This window comes from Mustelus asterias, unplaced genomic scaffold, assembly GCF_964213995.1.
Source record: "Mustelus asterias unplaced genomic scaffold, sMusAst1.hap1.1 HAP1_SCAFFOLD_43, whole genome shotgun sequence".
NCBI classification, from domain to species: domain Eukaryota; kingdom Metazoa; phylum Chordata; class Chondrichthyes; order Carcharhiniformes; family Triakidae; genus Mustelus; species Mustelus asterias.
In genome coordinates, this window is record NW_027590120.1 from 1,756,006 (window position 1) to 1,783,680 (window position 27,675).

At 46.3% G+C, this 27,675-nt stretch overlaps 1 protein-coding gene across 1 annotated transcript in view; it reads right to left on the reverse strand.

The window, feature by feature from the left end:
- The window catches only part of LOC144482866 (uncharacterized), a 114,477-nt gene that overhangs the window by 17,833 nt on the left and 68,969 nt on the right, over positions 1-27,675 (reverse strand). The window contains exon 4 of the mRNA XM_078201706.1: positions 5,625-5,990. Coding sequence (XP_078057832.1) covers positions 5,625-5,990 — 366 coding nt within the window. The remainder of the gene's footprint in view (positions 1-5,624; positions 5,991-27,675) is intronic.

Below are 27,675 nucleotides of genomic sequence, written 5' to 3' on the forward strand. Positions count from 1 at the left end.
TCTGGGGTGGTTCCCGCAGATTGGAATACAGCAAATGTGACACCACTGTTTAAAAAAGCAGGTAGACAAAAGGCAGGTATCTATAGGCTGGTTAGCTTAACTTCTGTAGTAGGGAAAATGCTTGAATCTATCATCAAGGAAGAAATAGCGAGACATCTGGATATAAATTGTCCCATTGGTAAGACGCAGCATGGGTTCATGAAGGGAAGGTCATGTTTGACTAATTTGGTGGAATTCTTTGAGAACATTACATGTGCAGTGGACAATGGGGAACTTGTGGATGTGGTGTATCTGGATTTCCAGAAGGCATTTGACAAGGTGCCGCACCAAAGACTGCTGCATAAGATAAAGGTGCACTGTGTTACGGGTAATGTATTAGCATGGATAGAGGATTGGTTAACTAACAGAAAGCAAAGAGTGGGGGTAAATGGGTGTTTTTCTGGTTGGCGATCAGTGACCAGTGATGTGCCTCAGGGATCAGTGTTGGGACCGCAATTGTTTACGATTTACATCGATGATTTGGAGTTGGGGACCAAGTGTCGGGTGTCAAAATTCGCAGGTGACACTAAGAGCAAAGTGTGCAGAGGACGCTGAAAGTCTGCAAAGGGATATAGATAATCTAAGTAAGTGGGCGAGGGTCTGGCAGATGGAGTACAATATTGGTAAATGTGAGGTCATCCATTTTGGTAGGAATAACAGCAAAATGGACTATTATTTAAATGGTAAAAATTTGCAGCATGCTGCTGTGCAGAGGGACAGGGGTGTCCTTGTGCAGGAATCTCAAGGAGTTGGTTTGCAGGTGCAGCAGGTAATTAAGAAGGCAAATGGAATTTTGTTCTTCATTGCGAGAGGGATGGAGTTTAAAAACAGCGAGGTTATGTTGCAGCTGTCTAAGGTGCTGGTGAGGCCACACCTGGAGTACTGTGTACTGTTTTGGTCACCTTACTTGAGAAAGGATATACTGGCTCTGGAGGGGGTGCAGAGGAGATTCACTTCGTTGAGTTGAGTTGAGAGGGTTGGCTTATGAGGAGAAACTGAGTAGACCGGGGCTATACTCATTGGAATTCAGAAGAATGAGGGGTGATCTTATAGAAACATATAAGATTATGAAGGGAATAGATAAGATAGAAGCAGGGAAGTTGTTTCCACTGGCGGGTGAAACTAGAACTAGGGGGCATAGCCTCAAAATAAGGGGAAGCAGATTTAGGACTGAGTTGAGGAGGAACTTCTTCACACAAAGGGTTGTGAATCTGTGGAATTCCCTGCCCAGTGAAGCAGTTGAGGCTACCTCATTGAATGTTTTTAAGGCAAGGATAGATATATTTTTGAACAGTAAAGGAATTAAGGGCTATGGTGAGCGGGTGGGTAAGTGGAGCTGAGTCCACAAAAAGATCAGCCATGAGCGCTCGAGGGGCCAGATAGAATCATAGAAACCCTACAGTGCAGAAAGAGGCCATCTGGCCCATCGAGTCTGCACCAACCACAATCCCACCCAGGCCCTACCCCCATATCCCTACACATTTACCCGCTAATCCCTCTGACCTACGCATCTCAGGACACTAAGGGGCAATTTTAACATGGCCAATCAACCTAACCTGCACATTTTTGGACTGTGTGACATAAGAACATAAGAAATAGGAGCAGGAGTAGGCCATCTAGCCCCTCGAGCCTGCCCCGCCATTCAATAAGATCATGGATGATCTGAAGTGGATCAGTTCCACTTACCCGCCTGATCCCCATAACCCCTAATTCCCTTACTGATCAGGAATCCATCTATCCGTGATTTAAACATATTCAACGAGGTAGCCTCCACCACTTCAGTGGGCAGAGAATTCCAGAGATTCACCACCCTCTGAGAGAAGAAGTTCCTCCTCAACTCTGTCCTAAACTGACCCCCCGTTATTTTGAGGCTGTGCCCTCTAGTTCTAGCTTCCTTTCTAAGTGGAAAGAATCTCTCCACCTCTACCCTATCCAGCCCCTTCATTATCTTATAGGTCTCTATAAGATCCCCCCTCAGCCTTCTAAATTCCAACGAGTACAAACCCAATCTGCTCAGTCTCTCCTCATAATCAACACCCCTCATTTCTGCTATCAACCTGGTGAACCTTCTCTGCACTCCCTCCAAGGCCAATATATCCTTCCGCAAATAAGGGGACCAATACTGCACACAGTATTCCAGCTCCGGCCTCACCAATGCCTTGTACAGATGCAGCAAGACATCTCTGCTTTTATATTCTATCCCCCTAGAGATATAGGCCAACATCCCATTTGCCTTCTTGATCACCTGTTGCACCTGCAGACTGGGTTTTTGCGTCTCATGCACAAGGACCCCCAGGTCCCTCTGCACAGCAGCATGTTGTAATTTCTTTCCATTTAGATAATAATCCAATTTGCTATTATTTCTTCCAAAGTGAATAACCTCGCATTTGTCAACATCCCGAAACTGGAGTATCTGGAGGAAACCCACGCAGACATGAGGAGAATGTGCAAACTCCACACAGATAGCGACCCAAGCCGGGAATTGAACCCAGGTCCCTGGAGCTGTGAAGCAGCAGTGCTAACCACTGTGCTACCGTGCTGCCCCTACTCCTGCTCCTAGTTCTTATGTTCTTCCCACAATCCCCACATTTCCATGGCATCTCCCTCTGACTGCAAATTATGTTCCAAAAGGCCAGATGATTGGTTGAAGACTAAGACCTAAGACTTACCTGGATAGTAACATGAGCAGCCTGGGAATGGAGGGATACAAATGATTGGTCTAGTTGGACCAAGGAGCGGCACAGGCTTGGAGGGCCGAAGGGCCTGTTTCCTGTGCTGTACTTTTCTTTGTTCTTTGAAGCTTTCACCACACCTGGCTAAACCTCTGACTAACCTGACTAAAACTGAGGATAAAGTATTGGTGTCTGTAAGGGCTAAAACAATACCTTTGGCTTCCTTGTAGATCTGTGGCACCAAGTTCAAGACTCCTTCATGAATCATCCTCTTGGCCTCCAGCCTGTCAACTGTCCATGAGAATCTTATATGTTTCAGAATGTTCACTGCTCATTCTTCCAAACCCAATGAGTATAGGTGCAACCCTTCCCCAAAAGACGAGTTGGATTCTGCAGCATCACTTCCCCAAAACTGGAGAATCCCCCCCCCCACGAGGTCAAAGGACCCCCCGGCCTGCTACGATTCCTGTGGTGGGTGAAGACAACACCTTCATCTTAGGAATGGGCCTGGTGAACTTTCTCTGAACTCATTCCAATGAAAACATGTCATTCCATAAGTAGGGAGACCAGAACCGTACACAGTATTCCAGCTGCTATCTCAGCAATGTCCTATGTAGGTGCAGCAAGTTCCCTTTCTCAAACTCCACCCCCTTGCAGTAAAGTCCAACACTCCATTTGCCGCCTTCTTTACTTGCTGTACCTTCATCCTATGTTTTCACGATTCATGTACAAGGACACCCAGATTCCTCTCTACGGCAGTATTCTTCAGTTTCTGTATATTTAAACAATTTTTTGCTTCTCTATTCTTCCTGCCAAAGTGGAAAAGCTCCCACTTTCCCGCACTATACTCCATCTGCCATTTTTCTGTCCATTCAGGTAACTTATCTGTGTCCCTTACAGATTTTTTGTAATAACCTCACAACTTGCTTTTCTACCTATCTTTGTATCATCAATTCTGGCTTCATCCAAGTCATTGATCAAGGTGGCTGTTTTTCTCTCTCTCAGTTGTGGGTGATATTTGTCTCTATTCTCCTGGAAACTGAATGAATCTTGTTCCAAACTGGGTTCAATATCAGACATTTCAGGGAGTCAGGAATCATTCGCCCCTGAACCTACACTGGTAAAACCCCAGGCAGTTCCTCAGTAAGGGTTTTTCTGGTTCCTCACCATATATTAGTCAGGAGACTGAAACCCAGCTTTTTTACAGTCCATTCCTGGAGGTCCCACTCCCTGAGCCGACAACATTCAGCAGTGTCAGTGCTGAAGTTTCACAGTGGGAGTGATTCCCAGAGTAACTGTCAATCAGCTCACCATTGATGTCCAGGTTTGTGTATTTTTAGTTATCCTGATGTCTAACACACACACATCAATAAAACAGGGAATTCCTGCAAACAAACTGCAGCTTCTTCTCTGTCTGGACAGACAATGTTTGTTGAATAATTGTCCCAGCGGTTAACAGGCTCCTGTGAACTCATCCAACTCGTATTTTAATACTGACTTTAACAAATATATATTAAATAGGTTTATTTTAAATAAGTTAAAACCAGCCTTAAAATGGTAGATATAGTATAATAACCATAGTACTTTTCAGACTGGAAACTTTAACCTGCTGTTTCACTTTGATTTAGGAGCAGATCCCAGTTTTACACCAATCTCTGATTCATGTATCCAGCATTCACCGTCATTCTAAAAACAGAAGTTGCTGCAAAATCTCAGTAAGTCTGACAGAATCTGTAAAGACAGGAACAATTAATGTTTCCAGTTGAATGTGACTCTTCTTCAGTGTCAAAACATTAGATCTGTTTCTCTCTCCAGAGATGCTGTCAGACCTGCTGAGTTTTTACAGCACTTCTTGTTTTTATTTACGAGTTCAGGACTCAGACAAGACAATCCACAATACAAATCTTACAACTGGGCTCGGGTTTATTAACATCAGCAGAAACAGACACCAATGAAAATGGTTGGGACCTCGATGTGATTAACAGCAAAATCCAGTCCTTGCAGTCACTCGTGAACCTGATGGTGTTTCAGCAGGTGAGGTGACTGAGTGAATCCCTTCCCACACACGGAGCAGGTGAATGGCCTGTCCCCAGTGTGAATTTGCTGGTGCTTTACCAGGTTGGATGATTGACTGAATCCCTTGCCATAATCAGAGCAGGTGAATGGTCTCTCCCTGGTGTGAACTCGCTGGTGTCTCAGCAAGGTGGATGAATCAATGAATCCCTTCCCACAACTGGAGCAAGTGAATGGCCTCTCTCCAGTGTGAACTCGCTGGTGTTTTAGCAGGTTGAATGACTGAGTAAATCCCATCCCACACTCGGAGCAGATAAATGGCCTCTCCCCGTTATGAATTCTCTGCTGTTTCAGCAGGTTGGATGAATCAGTGAATCCCTTCCCACAATCAGAGCATCCTCCCCATTGACCAACTGTGAGAATGAACAAAATGCAGTCCTGGATGGAATTGAGAGCAGAAACAATAACAGCAGAATCCAACCCCTGGAATCACTTGTGAACTTGTTGGTGTCTCAGTAGGTCGGATGAAACTCTGAATCCCTTCCCACACTGAGAGCAGGTGAACGGCCTCTCCCCAGTGTGAACTCGGTGGTGCGTCCGCAGGTTGCATGACCGAGTGAATCCCTTCCCACACTGAGAGCAGGTGAACGGTTTCTCCCCAGTGTGAACTTGCTGATGTGCCCGCAGGTTGGATACCCGAGTGAATCCCTTCCCACACTGAGAACAGGTGAATGGTCTCTCCCCAGTGTGAACTCGCTGGTGCCTCCGCAGGTGGGATGAACAAGTGAATCCCTCCCCACACTGAGAGCAGGTGAATGGTCTCTCCCCAGTGTGAACTCGCTGGTGCATCCGCAGGCTGGATGAACAAATGAATCCCTTCCCACACTGAGAGCAGGTGAATGGCCTCTCCCCAGTGTGAACTCGCTGGTGTGACTGCAGGTAGGATGATCGAGTGAATCCCTTCCCACACTGAGAGCAGGTGAACGGCCTCTCCCCAGTGTGAACTCGCTGATGTCTCTGCAGGTCAGATGACTGAGTGAATCCCTCCCCACACTGAGAGCAGGTGAACGGTCTCTCCCCAGTGTGAACTCGCTGGTGTCTCTGCAGTTCGGATGACCGAGTGAATCCCTCCCCACACTGAGAGCAGGTGAACGGCCTCTCCCCAGTGTGGCTGCGCCGATGAGCTTCCAGCTGAGATGGGACTCTGTACCTCTTCCCACAGTCCACACATTTCCATGGTTTCTCCATGGTGCAGGTGTCCTTGCCTCTCCCTTGGGTGACCAATCAGTTGAAGCCTCGTCCACACACAGAACACGGGTACAGTCTCTCCCCGCTGTGAGTGGTGTGATATTTATTCAGGCTGTGTAACTGCTTAAAGCTCTTTAGTCAGTGCACTGGAACACTCTCACTCTAGTGTGGCAGTGTGTCGATGCTTTTCCAGTCACACTGATGCTTGAAATCTTTTCAAATCAACAGACCGGGCAATCATTTCTCCTTCTGGATTCAAAGGCCGATGATATTCAGCTCCCAAGGAATATGACTCTGTCAGATCTAGACGTGAAGTTTGAGATTTCAGTCTGTGATTCCTCTTTCAGTATCCTGGAAAATGAGTTTACAAAAGTCATCAGTGTCAGTGCAGGATAGAAATTCAGAACAGACAATTCGAGTTTCTATGGAACATTCTTTCCTATTTCAGTCCCAAAAAGCTGTGAATCTCCATCCCACACACTCTCCCTCCATTCTCACTCTGCTGTATCTAATATTCACCCTCCCAATTCTCCTGAAGGTGCTGATTGAGGCTGATTGACAGATCCATGCTCACTGCTTCCTGTCCTGGACACAGAGACCATAACAAATTGGAGCTGCAGTCGGCCATTTGGTCCATCAAGCCTTTTAAACTATTCAATGAGATAATTCGTTCATCTACCTCAGCATCATTCTCCCCACACTAAACCCATATCCCTTGATAGCTTCAATATCTAGAAACCAATCAATCTCTCTCTTGAAAATAGTTGATGACTGAGGCTTCACTGTCCTCAGGGGTTGAGAATTCCAAAGCTTTAGCACATCCTTGAGTGAAGAAATCCCCTCACATATTAGCTTTTGCTCCATCTTCTTGTCTGTTCCCCATAACTCTTGACACCTTTGTCAGTCAAAGATCTGTCTAACTGGAATATATTCAATGATCCTCAGCCTCCACTGGTCCCTGTGGAAGAGAAATCCAAAAGACTAACAACCCTCTGAGGGAAGAGATGTCTGGAAATATATAACGTAGCTACAGTTCCATATTACAAGATATTCAGATCCCAAGGAATATGACTCTGTCTAGACGTGACGGTTGAGATTTTTGCCTTTGATTCCTCATTCAATATCCTATGAAATGAGTTTGCAAAAGTCATCACAGTCAGTATAGGATAGAAATTCAGAGCAGACATTTCTAGTTTCTATGGAACATTCTTTCCTATTTCATTCCCAAAAAGTTGTAACTCTCCATCCATATCTATGGTTTCTATTTAAAAATGAAAGTGGTTGGGCATTTGAAGGAAATAAACTTTCAGGAGAATGGGGATATAGAGGGGGATTGGGACTGGAATGTTATACAGAGAGTCAGCATGGACTCGAGTTACCGAATGGATTCCTTCTGTGCTGTAATGACTTTATGACTGGAAATGTATAACATCGCTACAGCATTATATTACAATGCAAGAACTAATAATAAAAGTATTTTATTACAGAAACATAAATAATATATCTAATCTGGGTACCATATAATAACACCAGACATATCTCTGTCCTATATTAACGTTCTGTCCCCTTAAATGTCAGCCATCTCCTGAGGAAAGCTGTCCTTTAATGTGAACATGAGGAAAAAGACCATCCTTTTAGACAGACAAATAAATGTGTCAAGCTGAGGGAGCAAAGGATGTTCACCAGGCTGATTCAGGGAATCGCGGGACTGATGTCGGAGGAGAGATTGACCAGGTTAGGATTGTTTTCGTTGGAGTTCAGATGAATGAGGGGGGAATCTCATAGAGACTTATAAAATTCTAACAGGTCGAGACAGGATAGATGCAGGGAGGATGTTCCCGATGGAGTCCAGAACCGGGGGTCACAGTCTGAGGATTCAGGGCAGACCATTTAGGACGGAGGTGAGGAGACATTTCTTCACCCAAAGAGTGGTGAGTCTGTGGAATTTATTACCACAGGAGGTAGTTGGTGCCAAAACATTGAAGGTATTCAAGAGGCGGCTGGATAAAGCACTTGGAGCGAATGGGATCACAGGTTATGGGGAAAAAGCAGGATGAGACTACTGAGTTGGATGATCAGCCATGATCGTAATGAATGGCGGAGCAGGCTCGAAGGGCCAAATGGCCTCCTCCTGCTCCTATCTTCTATGTTTCTATATCAATGTCTTTAAGAGAGAGAGAGAGAGACCTGGGCCAATCTTCACAGAGTCTGCACCCTCCCTGGATTGACTTCTTTTCCCTTCAGTTGCTGCAAGTCCCCAATTTCCCCCAGAATGAGAAAAGAAAGTGTTTTACTCACAGATGTTGGCCTCTTTTAGGTCAAAACAAATAAACAAACTCAAGTTAAATCAGGACAAAGTAAAAGGGGCAGCTCCCCAAAAGGAGGGGGAACAGCCCGAACAAAATCAAAGTACAAAGGAAACTTAAAAACATCAAATTAAAATGTGATTATTAGGGTCAATAACGCACCCCAACCCCTGCGGTGCCCAACGGGCACGGAAGGCGTCGACCGCGCCCGTGGACACCGCATGCTCCCTCTCCAGGGACACCCGGCCGCGAACGTAGCCGAGGTAGAGGGGCAGACAGTCAGGATGGATGGCCCCCTCGATCGCCCGCTGCCTGGACCGGTAAATGGCGCGTTTCGCCAGGCCCAGGAGCAGGTTCACGAGGAGGTCGCCATCCCGACTCCAACAAAAAGAGAGTGCAACCTAAGACACCAAACATAGACATGGTCCACGGACTTCACAAGGCCACAGAAGGGGCAAGCTTCATAGCCCGTGAACCAGTGAATCCTACGGTTGTGCGGAACTGCTGCATGCATCACCCTTCACCCCAGGTCCCCGATGTAATTGGGGCAATCTCTCCATAGAGGGACCTCTACGGAAACAAGGCCCGCCAAGGTGTATCCGGGCGACAGGCGATAGTGGAAGGTGTGCAGCAGCAGCCCGCACAGGAAACGCCTCCGCGCGGTAGAAAAAGGCACGGAGGACATTTCCGCGAGGCGGCTCAGGCTGTGGGGCACCTGACCCGAGGAGGAGGGTTGAAGTTTTGGGCCAATGTGGAATTCCGTCCGAACAGGGGAACGCTCGGGCGGGATCCCACCGCACGCCTGCGCCGCCTCAAGTTTGCATGCACTTTTGGGGCCGAGCACGACCGTCCTAAGGTCTAGGATGGCTTTGGCCGCGTGCCGGACGGACGTCCCCGCGCGCTCAGCCAGCACGTGGGGGCTCATCCAGCCCGCCCCTCCGCCATCGAGCACGTCCCCGATTCTGGTCACCCCGGCGTCCACAGCCCCCCTCTCCGCCAGCCACCTGAAGTTATACGGCTGGAGGAGCGGATTCCTGAGCAGCGGCTCTCGCACGAGAGCTGCTACTCCTGACGGGGGGGGAGCTGCGTCGTGAGGCGACCGTGTTCCAGACAGTGAGGAGGTCCTTGTAAAAGACGGGCAACTCCTGCAGGGTGGTCGAAGCACACCCCAGTTCGATATGCAGGAGCTGCACGTCATAATTGAGGCCGTGCCACTGGCGGAAGAAATACGTCGCCATGGCACACCACTGTGGAGGGGGCTCAACGTAAAGGTACCTCTGCAGGGCCTGGAGGCGGAAGGTCGCTATCTGAGTGCGGAGGCACACCAGACCTTGTCCGCCCCCCTCAAGCGGGAGATGCAGAACCGCAGCAGGGACCCAGTGCAGTCGATTGCCCCAGAAGAACCGCAGGAGGGTTCTCTGGATATCGGCGACAAAGCCAGGGGGAGGGGTCAAAGGGACCAGCCGGTACCACAGCATGGAGGCGACCAGCTGGTTTATGACGAGAACCCGTGCCTGTGAATGGTCACAAACACTCACCTCTGAAAGAATTTAACTGATTTTAATATTAAAACCTCCTGCTGGAGCCTGCAGCTGGAAAGATATCAGAAGCATTGGCATCAGAGAAAAATCTCCCAGTTGGGGAAATCCCCAGGGAGCGGGGGTGATGTCACTGTGCAATTGTCAGTGTGTGATGAGATCACAGACAAGAACACAGAATACCTGGGTCTGTGCAAACCAGTGAACACCACACATTATGGAGGATGCGAGGCTCCTTGACAGGGTGCAGAGGAGATTTATCAAAATGGTTCCAGGGATGAGGAATTATAGTTACAATGTTAGGCTGGATAACTTGGGGTTGTTCTCCTTGGAGCAAAGTAGATTGATAGAGGTGTACAAGGGTACGTGGAGGGTGTTGAAGTTTACATGCTCTGTTTACGCGTGTACAAGCTCTGACTATGGGTTGTCCAGTCTCGAAACGTTGGTTCTATTCTCACTCCCCAGTGAGTGCAGACCTTTGGGGGTGTGCGGGGACGGGGGGAGGGGGGGGGGCGCGGGGGTGGTGCCGGAGGTGGAGAGAATGTTTATCCTCCGACCCTGACCTTGACTCGGGAGCCGTAAAGGTTGGTGAGAGTCGTAGCGGACATGCCGAATTTCCTTAGTCTTCTGAGAAAGTAGAGGCGTTGGTGGGGCTTACTTATCTATGGTGTAATTTTTCATTCGCGAGAAGAAGGTTAAGAGGTGACTTAATAGAGGCGTACAAGATGATCAGAGGATTAGATAGGGTGGACAGTGAGAGCCTTTTTCCTCGGATGGTGATAGCTCGCACGAGGGGACATAGCTTTAAATTGAGGGGTGATAGATATAGGACTGATGTCAGAGGTAGGTTCTTCACTCAGAGAGTAGTAAGGGTGTGGAATTCCCTGCCTGCAGCAGTAGTGGACTCGCCAACATTAAGGGCATTTAAATGGTCATTGGATAAACATATGGATGGTATTGGAATAGTGTAGATTAGATGGGCTTTAGATTGGTTTCACAGGTCGGCGCAACATCGAGGGCTGAAGGGCCTGTACTGCGCTGTAACATTCTATGTTCTATGCTATCAAATCTGCTGAGATTTTCCAGCATTTTCTGTTTTACTTTCCCTTTCTTTTTCCTTCTCTGCCACCGCTCTGCCTCATCAATAAGACATTGGGACTCAGAGGGTTGATGCAGTTTGATGGACAAGTTGTCTCCATTCTGAACACTGGGGAACAAGCGCCTCCCACTGATTGACAACATTGCCCTTTACAAACATGGCGGCCGCACGTGCGCACTGCTGCATATTGCCCCCAATAAAGATGGCGAACGTTAACGAACATGAGGAGCTGCAGTCCTGCTCGGTACAAACTGGGTCCGGGAAGCTCTCTTCCGCGGTTTGCGGCTTACACAACATGCTTACGCAGCGTTTCCACCCACCTGGGCGATCCATTGCTCTCTCCGTACCTCCAATCACCTCGAACAGATTTCCGAGCCCAAAACAAAAGCCGCCTCCATTGCCATTACTCACACTGCGCATGCTCAAATCAAAGCTGGCCCCGCCCCTCATTCACTTCTATTGGTTGGAGGACCGACCACACCTGATCGGGCCTCCAGTACTGCCCCCTCTTCCCATTGGTCCGCGCTGCCGTCAATCAGCTGGGCATTGTGACGGTAACTTGCTGTTTGTCCAATAATCACAGCGACAGAGTCTCAGTGTAACAATGACACACACAGACTCCAATACAATCAGAGTGGGGATGGAGCACAGAGACAACACAGCAAAGCACTGACTTACTCTGAGTGTAACAATGACACACACAGGCTCCAATACAATCAGAGTGGGGATGGAGCACAGAGACAACACAGCAAAGCACTGACTTACTCTGAGTGTAACAGTGGCACACACAGGCTCCAATACAATCAGAGTGGGGATGGAGCACAGAGACAACACAGCAAAGCACTGACTTACTCTGAGTGTAACAATGACACACACAGGCTCCAATACAATCAGAGTGGGGATGGAGCACAGAGACAACACAGCAAAGCACTGACTTACTCTGAGTGTAACAGTGGCACACACAGGCTCCAATACAATCAGAGTGGGGATGGAGCACAGAGACAACACAGCAAAGCACTGACTTACTCTGAGTGTAACAGTGGCACACACAGGCTCCAATACAATCAGAGTGGGGATGGAGCACAGAGACAACACAGCAAACACTGACTTACTCTGAGTGTAACAGTGGCACACACAGGCTCCAATACAATCAGAGTGGGGATGGAGCACAGAGACAACACAGCAAACACTGACTTACTCTGAGTGTAACAGTGACACACACAGGCTCCAATACAATCAGAGTGGGGATGGAACACAGAGACAACACAGCAAAGCACTGACTTACTCTGAGTGTAACAGTGGCACACACAGACTCCAATACAATCAGAGTGGGGATGGAGCACAGAGACAACACAGCAAAGCACTGACTTACTCTGAGTGTAACAGTGGCACACACAGACTCCAATACAATCAGAGTGGGGATGGAGCACAGAGACAACACAGCAAAGCACTGACTTACTCTGAGTGTAACAAATACAATGTTTGTTCAAATAATAAGAGTCACGTTGCAGTATGTTAGTGAACACAGCATTAGATCCAATGTAATGGTAATACAGTCAGTATCTAGTGCACCATAACCAGAGTTTAAGTTTCATTTGATAGTGTGAGTGAGTCATGGTCCATTGATATAATGTATTTAGATTCCGGTGTGTGTTACTCTGCCACTGTCAGTATCAGACAATAACCTGTCTGTTATTCCAATTCTGCTGTATTTTACAACTGCAGCTCCTGGGGCTGATTGGAGTCTGGTATAATAATCACTGAGGTCGGTTTCAGTGTCTCTGAGGTCATTTTAACTGCAGATAATCTGACATTAAGGGAGACAAGAGGCCCAACAAACATTTGATTATAATAGGAGGACAAAGTGTAAGGGAACAATGATATTTTAAGGTGTCTGTGTTATGGTGAGTGTCACTGGGAGGTGAGTGATAAAATAGAAGTGGAAACATCATGACAGAGGCACATGCGACTGACTCGGCTGGACTGAGAGCTGTGAGACTCAAGGGGAGAATAATGAGGACATGGGGAACTCCAGGGATTTCTGATATCTGAGGTGTATCTGTTCGAGGAACTGAAAATAATCAGTTCCTTCTCATGGTTATCTGCAGTTCTCAAGTTACACACAGGAAACAGATCTGAAGGCTCATCAAACCCAATGGTTTCATCTTCTGTTTGAGACACATTGTGACTGAAAAGATCAAACATTAAAACCTCAGGAGAGAAACATTCAGAATGTCACAAAGATGAGTGAACTGTCCAATTAATCCCATTCACCATAACTCTGCCAATTTACCTTCTGCAAGTATTTATCCAATTCCCTTTGAAAGTTGCTATTAAACCTGCTTCTAGCACCCCTGTCAGTTTGTGCATTCCAGATCATATCCAGTTGTTGTGTAAAAAATTTTCCTTATCACCCCCTCCAGTTCTGTTGTCAATTATATTAAATCTCTGTATCCTCTGCTTACAGACCCTCCTGCACCTGGGAAATAGATTCTCACCATCGACAGACTTCCTGCTCCTGGGAGATAGTGTCAATGGAGAGAAACTATCATAAATCATTTGTCATTTGAAACATCTCTATTAAATCGCCCCATCACATTCCCTAATCTAAGATGGATAACCCATGTTTTTCCTGCCCTGAAGAATTATATGGACTCAAAATGTTAACTGTTTCTCTCTGAACAGATGCCGCCGGATCTGCTGGGTTTTTCTGCTTCTCTCCCTGTTTTTCCTTCTATAATCAATTAGAAACTCTTCATGATTTTGAACATGTGGATTAAATAGGAACACACAGAGCCTGAGAAAGTTACAGAGGAAGAGAGAGACGTAAAGACTGAGAGAAAAATTGAGGAAGATTTCAAAAAGCAGAAAGATGAGGAAGGTCAAAGATAAAAGCTGAGAAATAGAGGAAACAAGCAATACAGAGAGAATGATATAAAATATAAGGGAGCAGGCTATCAGTTCCCAGCTACAGGGAACAGAGGGAACTCAGTAACTGATCCACAGACACAGCTGGTTATATCTGCGAATGGAAACTCTGAACAGAAATAACAAGGCTCATTTGTAAATGTCACCACAATGTGATCTGTGTGACTCTGCCCTGACTCTGTGGACAGATATAGGCCGCATTGACAGATGTTCTCACCAGATTGTGGTCCCTGGATTTATTTTCTGCTCAGAAGTGAGATGTGCGTTTTTGAACCGGCAGCAGAGAAACAGGAAGTTGTGTTACCTGAGAATGAAACAGCCGGTGTCAGTTTGATGTTATCACCGTGAACAGTCTTCCTTCCTGTGAGGCTGAACTCACTCTGACAGCATCAAGAACAACCACACAGATTGCTGCCAGTCTCAGCATTACATTCACCTCCATTCCCATTTTAAACAATAAAGAAAGGAGATTATTTGGACTTTTAACACATTCACTGAATTGGGAGATGGACTGAGGGTCATCACTGGGAGAAGTGAGGAGGAATTAGAGAACAAATGAGTTTTCCCAAAGAGGGTTATTAGAAAAGAGGAGATTTAAAGTGAGCCAGGGCCTGTCAGAGGAAGTGGGAGAGAGAAACAGAGAGGATTGAATCTCCATCAATTAAATGTTTTCTCAGACAGCGAAGAGAGATGAAGTTTGTTTGTGCTTTTTCAGAGAGAGGTAATGAGAAAGAGAAAAGAATGAATAAGTTTGAGCAGATCTGAAATAGGAAGGTTAAATGAGTGAGTGTTTGAAAGAAAGATAGAGAGACATTAAGTGATGAACACAGTATCTGAGAGGAGAGAGGTTAAGTAAATGTGAGAGAGGAACGAGGTTAGAATGTAAGAGAGATGGAAGGTGAGGTGTGAGTGAATGCCTGGAGAGAGAGAGAGAGAGAGAGAGACGTTCAGTGAGTGTGAGAGAGATGTTGAGCGATTGAGTTTCTGAGAGAGAGGAGATGTTAAGTGAATGATTGTCTAAAAGAGAGGAGAGGAGGTTCACACCCAGGGGTCACTGAGAATGATCAAAATAAGGAGATCACCCAGAAAACTACCAACAGGAAACTTCAGCTGAACACATCACTCATTCTTAAATGATCAGTCTGATGCTGCTCAGCTTCTCTCTGTTCTGTTTATAATGGTTAAAGGCTGATAGGAGTGAGGTTTATTTAAAAGGATAGTGTATGGGAAGCACACATCAACAAAACTGAGAATTCTTGGACACACACTGCAGCTCCTTCTCTATCTGGGAATCAAATTGTTGTCTCATTGTCCCAGCAGTTAACAGGCTCCTTTGAACGTCTCCAGCTCCTCCTTTAATGCAGACTTCAACCAATTTATTTGAAGCCAGTTTCTGTTCAATAAACCAGGACTGACACACACACATTAAAATGTTTTACACTTTTTTTCATTTTTAGTCTGGAAACCTAAACCTGCCGTTTCACTCTCAGTCAGGAATAGATCCCAGTTTTACACCAATCTTTGACAGCACGTTTCCAGCATTCACCGTTGTTCTTCCTGACTCTAAACACAGTTGTAAAGGAGCTTCTGTTCCGTGTCTAGGAGGTCTGAACCATGGAAAAGAACGACTGGGACACATTTCTTACACACCTCAGGATTCACCCACACGGGGACTTTGCTGTCAGTGAAAAGTGACGAAAAAGACCAAAGTGCTGTTTGTCCCTCTCAGCGAGACCCTGAAGGACTGGGTCAAGAATGAAGTTCTGTTCCTACTGTATGATCCTCCCTCAGATTGCCCTTTCTGAGCTCCAGCCTCGTGACGTTAAACACTCAAATGGAAAAGACAAAAATCTACAACAATGATTCAATCAAATGTCTATTTCACATTTATTCAGAATATCAAACCTCAACAGAGGAAAAAAGTCAGAGAGAACATGATTCAGACCTGGATATGATTAACAGCATCGATAAGTGTAGAATCCGAACCTGGCAGTCGTTTGTGAACTTGCTGGTGTGTTAGCAGGTTAGAAATCATAGAAACCCTACAGTGCAGAAGGAGGCCATTCAGCCCATCGAGTCTGCACCGACCACAATCCCAACCAGGCCCTACCCCCACATATTTACCCACTAATCCCACTAACCTACGCATCTCAGGGGCAATTTTTTTAACCTGGCCAATCAACCTAACCCGCACATCTTTGGACTGTGAGAGGAAACCGGAGCACCCGGAGGAAACCCACGCAGACACAGGGAGAACGTGCAAACTCCACACAGACAGTGACCCGAGCCGGGAATCGAACCCGGGACCCTGGAGCTGTGAAGCAGCAGTGCTAACCACTGTGCTACCGTGCTACCGTTAGATGACTGAATAAATCCCTTTCCACAGACGTTACATGTGAACGGCCTCTCCCCAGTGTGAACTCACTGGTGGTTCAATAGGTTGGGTGAAAGAGTGAATCCCTTCCCACATACGGAGCAAGTGAATGGCCCTTCCTCACTGTGAACCTGCTGGTGTGTCAGAAGGTTGTATGAACGGGTGAATCCCTTCCCACATTCAGAGCAGGTGAACGGTCGATCCCCTGTATGGAGCTGCTGGTGTATCAGAAGGTTGGATGAATTAATGAATCCCTTCCCAGGGATTCTGAGCAGGTGAAGGGCCTCTCCCCAGTGTGAATTCTCTGGTGGTTCAGTTGGGCAGATGGGCGGCTGAATCCCTTCCCCCACACACAGCAGGTGAATGGCCTCTCCCCAGTGTGAGTATATTGGTGCATTAACAGATCCTTTTTGTTTTTAAAGCCCTTCTCACAGTCAGAACAATTAAAAAGTTTGTTATCAGAGTGAACAAGTTGATGTGTCTGCAGGTGGGATGACTGAATGAATCCTTTCCCACACACAGAGCAGGTGAACGGTCTCTCCCCAGTGTGAATGCATTGGTGTGTCAGCAGATCTTTTTTGCATTTAAAACTCTTCTCAGTCAGAACATGGAAACAGTCTCTCATCAGTGTGAACAAGTTGGTGTGTCACAATGTGGGATGAGCGAGTGAATCCCTTCCCACACACAGGGCAGGTGAACAGCCTCTCCCCAGTGTGAACCCGTTGGTGAGTCAGAAGGTTGTATGAATGGGTGAATCCCTTCCCACAAACGGAGGAGGTGAACGGTCTCTCCCCAGTGTGACTACAGCAATGAACTTCCAGTTGTGATGGGAAACCGAATCCTTTCCCGCACTCCACACATTTCCACGGTTTCTCCATGGTGCTGGTGCCCTTGTGTTTCTCCAGGTTGGATGATCAGTTGAAACCTCGTCCACACACACAACATACACGTAGTTTCACCCTGCTGTGAATTGTGTGATGTTCTTTCAGACTGTTAAAGATCTTTCCTCAGTCAGTTCACTGGAACACTCTCAATCGGGTGTGTGTTTGTTTCACTGCTTTTCCGGTCACACTGATGTTTAAAATCTTTGCCGACAGACAGAAGAGTCAAACATTTCTCCTCCCATATTCAAAGACCAATGATATTCAGCTCCGAATGAACAAAATGACTTTGCGAGTCATGATGTTCGGTTTGAGTTTTCTGTCTGCCAATCCTCCACTTCCAATATCCTGTAAAAAAAATTTGGAAAAGTCATCAGCGTCAGTCCGGGATAGAAATTCTGAACAGACAATTCTAGTTTCTCTGGGACATTTTTTCCTCTCTTGTTCCCCAAAATCTGTAAATCCCTGTCCCACACACTCTCCCTCCTCCCTGGGCTGAAATCCAAACCCATCTCAATGGGTGAGGGTGTGACGTCACAATGGAATGGGTGAGGGTTCCAGATGAGCTGAGACAGGGCTGGAGTCGGGCGATGGCACTGACATGTGGCCCGGTGGCACAGTGGTTAGTGCAGCTGCCTAACAGCGCCAGGGACCCGGGTTCAATTCCAGCCTCGGGTCGCTGTGAGGAATTTGCACATTCTCCCTGTGTCTGTGTGGGTTTTCTCCAGGTGCTCCGGTTTCCTCCCACAGTCCAAAGATCTGCAGGTTAGACGGATTGGCCATGATAAATTAAATTAACCCTTGGCATCAGCAGGATTGTATTCTGTAACTTGATTTTAGAACATAGAGAACATAGAAAAACAATGGAATACATAGACATAGAACAGTACAGCACAGAACAGGCCCTTCGGCCCACGATGTTGTGCCGAGCTTTATCTGAAACCAAGATCAAGCTATCCCACTCCCTATCATCCTGGTGTGCTCCATGTGTCTATCCAATAACCGCTTAAATGTTCCTAAAGTGTCTGACTCCACTATCACTGCAGGCAGTCCATTCCACACCACAACCACTCTCTGCGTAAAGAACCTACCTCTGATATCCTTCCTATATCTCCCACCACGAACCCTATAGTTATGCCCCCTTGTAATAGCTCCATCCACCCGAGGAAATAGTCTTTGAACGTTCACTCTATCTATCCCCTTCATCATTTTATAAACCTCTATTAAGTCCCCCCTCAGCCTCCTCCGCTCCAGAGAGAACAGCCCCACCTCCCTCAACCTTTCCTCATAAGACCTACCCTCCAAACCAGGCAGCATCCTGGTAAATCTCCTCTGCACTCTTTCCAGCGCTTCCACATCCTTCTTATAGTGAGCTGACCAGAACTGCACACAATATTCCAAATGTGGTCTCACCAAGGTTCTGTACAGTTGCAGCATAACCCTACGGCTCTTAAACTCCAACCCCCTGTTAATAAAAGCTAACACACTATCGGCCTTCTTCACAGCTCTATCCACTTGAGTGGCAACCTTTAGAGATCTGTGGATATGGACCCCAAGATCTCTCTGTTCCTCCACAGTCTTCAGAACCCTACCTTTGACCCTGTAATCCACATTTAAATTAGTCCTACCAAAATGAATCACCTCACAATTATCATGGAATGGGTGAGGGTGTGACGTCACAATGGAATGGGTGAGGGTGTGACGTCACAATGGAATGGGTGAGGGTGTGACGTCACAATGGAATGGGTGAGGGTGTGACGTCACAATGGAATGGGTGAGGGTGTGACGTCACAATGGAATGGGTGTGGGTGTGACGTCAGAATGGAATGGGTGAGGGTTCCAGATGAGCTGAGACTGGGCTGGAGTCGGGCGATGGCACTGACATGTGGCCCGGTGGCACAGTGGTTAGTGCAGCTGCTTAACAGCACCAGGGACCCGGGTTCAATTCCAGCCTCGGGTCGCTGTCTGTGCAGAGTTTCTACATTCTCCCCGTGTCTGTGTGGGTTTCCTCCGGGTGTTCCGGTTTCCTTCCACAGTCCAAAGATGTGCCGGTTAGACGGATTGGCCATGATAAATTGCCACTTGGTATCAGGGGGATTAACAGGTAAATATGTGGATAAGGCCTGGATGGGATTGTTGTCGGTGCAGGCTCGATGGGCTGAATGGCCTCCTTCTACACTACTTTATTATTCATTATTATAAATTAATTACTTCTTTGAATGAAGGTGGTCTTGATGGTGATGTGGACGTGGCTGGAAGCTCATCTTGGGATGAACTATTTCACGCTGGTTGTGAACAGCCTGGTTCAGCCTCAGACAGTTGCCAGGAGGAGAGATAAAGTTGTTGGCGAGGGAGTGGAGTTTGTAGTGGGGACTGAACACAATGGGTTCAGTCTTCCCAGTATTTATATGAAATAAATTTCTGTGCTTTCAGTACTGGATGTCAGACAAGTCAGGATGGTGTGTGGGTTGGAGAGGAACTTGGAGCTGATGGTGTTCACAGGGTTTGGAAATTCTGTCAAAGTTCCTGTTGAGTTGTTGATGTATAAAATCTCTCTCTTCACATCCGGCCTCCTACTTCCCTCTGTTTCCACTCAGAGTGTGGAGATGCCGGCGTTGAACTGGGTTAAGCACGGAAAGAAGTCTCACAACACCAGGTTAAAGTCCAACAGGTTTATTTGGTAGCACAAGCCTTTCGGAGTGCTGCTCCTTCATCAGGTGAGTGGGAGTTCTGTTCACAAACAGGGCACAAAGACACAAACTCAATTTACAGAATAATGGTTGGAATGCGAGTCTTTACAGGTAATCAAATCTTCAAAGTACAGACAATGTGAGTGGAGAGAGGATTAAGCACAGGTTAAATAGATGTGTATTGTCTCCAGCCAGGACAGTTAGTGAGATTTTGCAAGCCCAGGCAAGTCGCGGGGGTTACAGATAGTGTGACATGAACCCAAGATCCCGGTTGAGGCCGTCCTCATGTGTGATTGACAGATCCATGCTCACTGCTTCCTGCCCTGGACGCAGAGAGCTGAAAATTTCCATGCAGGCTGCCAGACAGATAAATGTCTACATTAGTGGAGTAAAAATGTGTGGAATATACAGACCGAACTCACTTCATTCCCTTCAGTTGCTGCAAGTCCCCAATTTCCCCCAGAATGAGAAAAGAAATGGAAAGGGGGAAACATTGATTTCCTCCCAGATGTTGTCCAGAGGAGGAAGTTTCACTCTGAAGCTCATTGGACAACTTCCGCATTGTGACGTCACGATAGAGCCCTGCCTGAATCAGCCAATAGGAATCTCTCTGCTCCGCGGTGACGTCTCCGGGTTCCAGTGAGCAGGCCCGGGCGCGCGGACCCGGGAGCCCCGCCCCCACCCATTGTTCCCCTCCCCCTACACCACATCGAGCCAAGGTTTCCAGGCAACCGGCTGACGGCTCCGGCCAGAGCGAGAAGCCGCTCGGTGATCGCACCCCCCGCCCCCCCCCCCCCTCCCCCCCCCCCGGCCCGGGACTGCAAATGTGCGAGGGAGAGGGGAAGCTGCGCATGTGTGGGGGAGAGGGGAAGCTGCGCATGTGTGGGGGAGAACCCACCCTCTGATCTTCATGCTGAGGTGTTGACCAATGGGAAGAGTTGGAGGACCGGGAGGACTCTGGTCTTCCAGCCAATCAGAGCGCGGGCTTTGTGTGAATGAAGATTGAGCTTCAGACAGACTGAAACTTCCTCCTGTCGCTCATATCTGTGAGTAAAACACTTTCTTTTCTCCCCCTTTCCATTTCTTTTCTCATTCTGGGGGAAATTGGGGACTTGCAGCAACTGAAGGGAAAGGAAGTGAATCCAGGGAGGGTGCAGACTCTGGAAAGGTTGGCCCAGGTTTCTCTCTCTCTTCAACCAGAAAATGATCCATTTCTGCCCACTGTTTGCTGTTAGCCAATCTTCTATCCACGCCAATATGTCATCCCCGCAGCATGAATTTTTATTTGCTGCAATAACCTTTGATGCGGCACCTCATCAAATGTCTTCTGGAAATCTAAGTACAGCGCATCCACCGGTTTCCCTTTATCCAGTTCCCGATGAGGAATTATAGAAAATTGAACAACACACCAACTATCTCACTCTGTTAAGACCCGAGAATGAAGCCCAGCAGAACCCGAGGACTCATCAGCCCACAGCTCCAACAGTTTGCTGAGGACCACTTCCCTGGGAATTGTGCTTTTTCAGAGTTCATCCCACACTTCTGTTTTCTGATTTCCAGCTGTTTCTGAGTTTTAACTGTATCCTCTATTGTGAACACCGAGGCAAAATACTTGTTCAATTCATCTCCCAGCTCCTTATTTTTCATTATCAATTCCTGGACTCACTTTCTATTAGACAGTTAAGAAATGAGGTGGAGCAAGTGACTGAAGTGTCAGTCAGGGAGCACTATTGGGAGCACCAATAGTTTCAAAATAGTTCTGGAAAAAGATAGGACAGGTCCACAGGTCAAGGCCCTAAACTGGAGCAGGGCCACTTTTGTGGGCATTAGGCAGGATCGAGGAGATGTCGATTAGGTGAGTTTGTTTGAAGGGAAAGGAATGACTGGCAAATGGGAGGTTTTAAAAGTGTGATATCAAGAGTCCAGGGGCAGTATATTCCTGTTAAGATGAAGGGAAAGAATGGTAAATTTAGGGATCCCTGGCTGACAAGGGACATTAAGGCTCTGGTCAGGTAAAAGAAGGAAGTAGACATTGGGTTTAGACAATCGGGGACAAGTGAATCACTCGATGACTCTTAAAAGTGTAAGAGAACACTTAAGAGGGTATGATATGGATCTGGCAGGTAAAGTTAAAGAAAATTTAACTTTAACACAGTCCAAAGATGTGCGGGTTAGGTTGATTGGCCATGCTAAAATTGCCCCTTAGTGTCCTGAGATGAGTAGGTTAGAGGGATTAGCGGGTAAATATGTCGGGATATGGGGGTAGGGCCTGGGTGGGATTGTGGTCGGTGCAGATTCAATGGGCCAAATGGCCTCTTTCTGCACTGTAGGGATTCTATGAAAATCCCAAGAGGTTCTATCGCGATATTAAGAGTAAAATGGTGGCGAGAGAGAGAGAATAGGTCCCCTTAAAAATCAGCATGGCTATCTGAGCATGGAGTCACAGGAAATGGGTGCGATTTTTAATGAATATTTCTCCTTGGTGTTTCCTGAGGAGAACATGATGGATGCTGAAGAAATAAGAGAAAGAAGCTGTGATGTCTTGGACCACATGCATATTACTAGGGAGGAGGTATCTGCAGCCTTAAAGTGCATTAAGGTGGATAAATCCCCTGGGTCTGATCAAGTATATCTTCAGATCTTGTGGGAGGCTCAGGAAGGAATTACAGAGCCCCTTGCAGAGATATTTGTTTCATCTCTTTCTCCTGGTGAAGTTCTGGAAGAATAGAACACGCTAATGTTGTTCTGTTGTTTAAGAAGCGTAGCAAAGAGAAGCCTGGGAATTATAGGCCGGTAGTCTGACATCAGTGGTGGGTAAGTTACTGGAGGGGATTGTGAAGGACAGAATCTACCAACATTTGGATTCTGACGGTGTGATTAGGGATAGTCAGCACCGCTTTGTGCACGGGGAGTCATGTCGGACAAATCTTTTATTGTTTTCCGAAGAGGTAATCCAGAGGATGGATGAGCAGGGCCACTTTTGTGGGCATTAGGCAGGATCGAGCAGATGTTGATTAGGTGAGTTTGTTTGAAGGGAAAGGAATGACTGGCAAATGGAAAGTTTTAAAAGTGTGATATCAAGAATCCAGGGGCAGTATATTCCTGTTAAGATGCAGGGAAAGAATGGTAAATTTAGGGATCTCTGGCAGACAAGGGACATTGAGGCTCTGGTCGGGTAAAAGAAGGAAGCATACATTGGGTTTAAAGATTAAAGAAAATTCCAAGAGGTTCTATAGCTATATTAAGAGTAAAAGGGTGGCGAGAGAGAGAATAGATCCCCTTAAAAATCAGTATGGCCATCTGTGTGTGGAGCCACAGGAGATGGGTGAGATTTTTAATGAATACTTCTCCTCTGTGTTTACTGCGGAGAGCACCATGGGTGCTAACGAAATAAGGGAAACAAGTGGTGATGTCTTGGGCACACACATGCTACTTGGGAGGAGGTATCTGCAGCCTTATAAAAGCAAATTACTGCGGATGCTAGAATCTGAAACCAAGAGAGAAAATGCTGGAAAATCTCAGCAGGTGTGGCAGCATCTGTAAGGAGAGAAAAGAGCTGATGTTTCTTGTCCAGATGACCCTTTGTCAAAGCTCTGAAACATCAGTTCTTTTCTCTCCATACAGATGTTGCCAGACCTGCTGAGAATGGGGAGAGAGTGTGTGGGATGGAGATTTACAGCTTCTGGGGAATGAGAGAGGAAAGAATGTTCCATAGAAATTGTCTGTTCTGAATTTCTATCCTGTACTGACACTGATGACTTTTGGAAACTCATTTTACAGGATATTGAAAGAGGAATCACAGGCTGAAATCTCAAACGTCACGTCTAGATCTGACAGAGTCATATTCCTTGGGAGCTGAATATCATCGGCTTTTGAATCTAGAAGAAGAAATGATTGTCCGGTCTGTTGATTTGAAAAGATTTCAAACATCAGTGTGACTGGAAAAGCGCCAACACACGGCCACACTCGAGTGAGAGTGTTCCAGTGCACTGACTAAAGAGCTTTAACCAGTTACACAGCCTGAATAAATATCACACCATTCACAGTGGGGAGAGACTGTACCCGTGTTGTGTGTGTGGACGAAGTTTCAACTAATTGTCCACTCAAGAGAGCGGCAAGGACACCTGCGCCATGGAGAAACCATGGAAATGTGCGGACTGTGGGAAGAGATACGGATACCCATCTGAGCTCGAAGCGCATTGGCGCAGCCATACGGGGGAGAGACCATTCACCTGCTCTCAGTGTGGGGAGGGATTCAGTGATTCATCCGGCCAGCAAAGACACCAGCGAGTTCACACTGGGGAGAGACCGTTCACCTGCTCTCAGTGTGGGCAGGGATTCACTCAGTCATCCAACCTGCGGACTCACCAGCGAGTTCACACTGGGGACAGACCATTCACTTGTTCTCAGTGTGGGAAGGGATTCAGTAATTCATCAGGCCTGCAAAGACACCAGCGAGTTCACACTGGGGAGAGACCATTTACCTGCTCTCAGTGTGGGAATGGATTCACTCAGTTATCCAGTCTGCGGACACACGAGCGAGTTCACACTGGGGAGAAACCATTTATGTGCTCTCAGTGTGGGAAGGGATTCACTGACCTCTCAAACCTCTGCACACACCAGCGAGTTCACACTGGGGAGAGGCCATTCACCTGCTCTGTGTGTGGGAAGAGATTCAGAGTTTCATCCCACCTGCTGAGACACCAACAAGTTCACGAGTGATTCCAGGGGTTGGATTCTGCTGTTATTGTTTCTGCTCTCAATTACATCCAGGACTGCATTTTGTTCATTCTCACAGTTGGTCAATGGGGAGGGTCGGAGGGTTTCTTGGTCAATGGGGAGGGTCGGAGGCCGGTCTCATGACTTTGCCTCCAGTGGGCTGGATCACAGAGCGACCGGGTGTGAGGAAGTTCAGAGATATTTAGTCAGCATTTCTGTTTGAAACCCCCCAAACGCCCATCCAATTTCCTTTGTAATTGTTTATTGTCTCCACTTCCTCCACCCTCGTAGGCAGCGAGTTCCAGGTCATTACCATTCGCTGCATCAAAATATTCTTCCTCACATCACCCCCCCCCCCTCAACTGCATCTCTGATCCAAAACCTTAAATCTGTCTCCCCCTCGTCCTTGTCCCATCAGCTAATGGGAACAGCTTTTCTTTGTCCACCTTATCTAAACCTGTCAGAATCTTGTCACCTCTATCAAATCTCCCCTCAACCTCCTTTGCTCCAAGGGGAACAACCCCAGCCTGACATTGACAATAAAGAACAAACTAACAGAATATGTTAATACCTGAAATCAAATGGGAATGTTTAATTTCTGTTTTAAAGATATTGTGAATATATTGTCCTGGACAATAAAGAAATTGGAATAACTCATCTTGGGTGTGGTTGAATGGAATATATCAATCTGGTATCCACCTACATTCTCCCTCTCTAACAGCATTGTGGGTGTACTGACACCTGAGGCATTGTAGCAGTTCAAGAAGGCAGAGTTGGGTTGACCATGGCCGAGGCAGCTACATACAGCCACGTATTCTGTTATAATCGAAGGACTGCAGATTGAATGTGAGGCATTATGGGACTGGACTATCTTGACCACATTCCTGTAACTTCTCAGTTTCTGCAATCATGAACCATTAAAGCTGCTTAGCAGGGTCCCAACAGAGGACCTGGTGAGAATATTGACTCAGAATGAGTTCAAATTAAACTTATTCCAGGACCGGCTGGTGTTCAGCGGCTGAGATTCCTGAATCTGTAAAAAAGGGGTCCGACCGATCAACAAACAGTGGTCGGTAGTTGGTTAAGAAGTTAAAAAGCGTTCTGAGGCATTGCTTAACCTATCGTCAATTTGTCATAAGAACTGTGAGGGACTTGTGACCCGATATTTGGTGAAGTGATGGTATTCTCCAAGTAGCACTGGTCTGAAAAGCAGATCTCTGAGAGTGGATTCTAACAGTTATAATCCTATCCACGCATGGCCAGTGAAAAACCAGAGCTCGAGTGGGGACTGGACAGGTCTCTTACCTGCCATTTGGAAACTAAGAACAAGAAGCTTATCGATAAAATGATTAGAGAATAGAAACAACGTTTCGATTCTGGATGACACTTTGTAAGAACCTCATCCAGACTCAAAACATTGACTCTATTCTCTCTCCAAAGATGCTGTCAGACCTGTTGAGATCTTCCAGCATTTTCTGTTTTCATTTCAGATTCCAGCATCCGCACTATTTTACTTTTATGATAATTTGATTCGGTCTGATTGGAATCCCCACGACCCTCCCGCAAAACAGAGGGAGTCGTGGCAAAGGGAGAAAAAATAAGGATGATAAAGTCTGGGTTCTGATTCTCCGAGCCCATGTAGAGTTAACAAAATGAGTGAACCAGTTTATAAAGAACAGAAGTTACCCATCCCTAACAAAAACTGATCAAATGAAAATAATTAGGTTGAGGAAAATAATAAAAAATTAATAGATGAAGTTTAAAATCAAGTTTGTTTGGTTGATCGAGAAGTTTTTTAAACTTGTATATTGTGACGTAATTGTGTGCCAAGTTTTTCCCGCTCACTCCCCACCCCTTTAGGTTCTGTAGAAAAGTTAATCCTTTCAGCAGACATTTGATTTGTTTTTAAATCACCCAGAAACGCATCTGTCTATTTTAGTTTATAATTGAGGATTTATAGGATCCAGTTAAATGTGGAAATTTACGCATAGCCTGGAGGACTTTGGAATAACTGAGAATTTTATCGTGTTGTCACCTCAACCTCAGGTAAAGAACAAAGATTTTTCCGCTGGTAACTTGTTTGCGATTTTGCCTATAAATCAGATCTTGGAAGTTGGCTTGAAAAGGTTCAGTTAGAATGGAGGATCTTGTATCTTATTCAAGGAGTTGTGAGCTTGTAGTGCTCTGTCACTTTAAGAAGCTATAGCTGAGAGAGAGAGAACGCTGACGATTCATTGTTTGAAATTTATGAGCTGGGAGAACCTGTGTGTTTCATTTGTTTTATGTGGATGTTTGTAGATGCGTTTTATCATTGTTTTGGGCTACATTTGTTAAGGTTTATCTTTCTGGGGAATTAACCTTATCTTGAGTCTTTAATTAAAGGCATTTTTGGAAGTTTAAAAGCAGAACCACAAGAACGCTTAAGGAATTAAGTTTGGTTATTGTTGTTGTAAAGCACATGCTAAGTTTCTCTGCTTGTGCATGGATGATATTTGTGGGTTGAATGTTTCAAGCTTTCAGGTTTTCTGTCTGTGATTTAAATCAAACAGATTTTAAATAAGTAAGTGTAATTAATAAAGCTTTTTGTCATAAGTTATGAACCTGGAACCATATTTACTGGCCAGAGATATGATTCCAGGATATTTTACTAAACATGCAGGAATTTCAATCCAGATACAATTCACATGTGAGAATGAGAGTTTTAATTTGTAATAGTTATTTAAAATTTGACACATGTGAAATGATTCTGATCAATCCTGTGTTGGATTGATCTTGAGTTAAACTTCCTGTCGGATCCAAAGATTTATCCCTGATGCAATTAACACAATGAAAAGGAAAATTCTGGAATTGGATACTGAAGGAAAGAGTTTAAAAGGAGAGATTATGAAATTGAAATGATTCCCAGACCATGTGGTCATTTGATTAAAACAAAGAAAGGGCGCTGACATCCATGGTGGCACAGTGACAGTGACAGCACGGTGGCACAGTTTTTAGCACTGCTGCCTCACAGCGCCAGTGACCCGGGTTCGATTCCCGGCTTGGGTCTCTGTCTGTGTGGAGTTTGCATATTCTCCCCGTGTCTGCTTGGGTTTCCTTCGGGTGCTCTGCTTTCCTCTCTGTCTGAAAGACGTGCTGGTTAGGGTGCATTGACCTGAACAGGCATCGGAG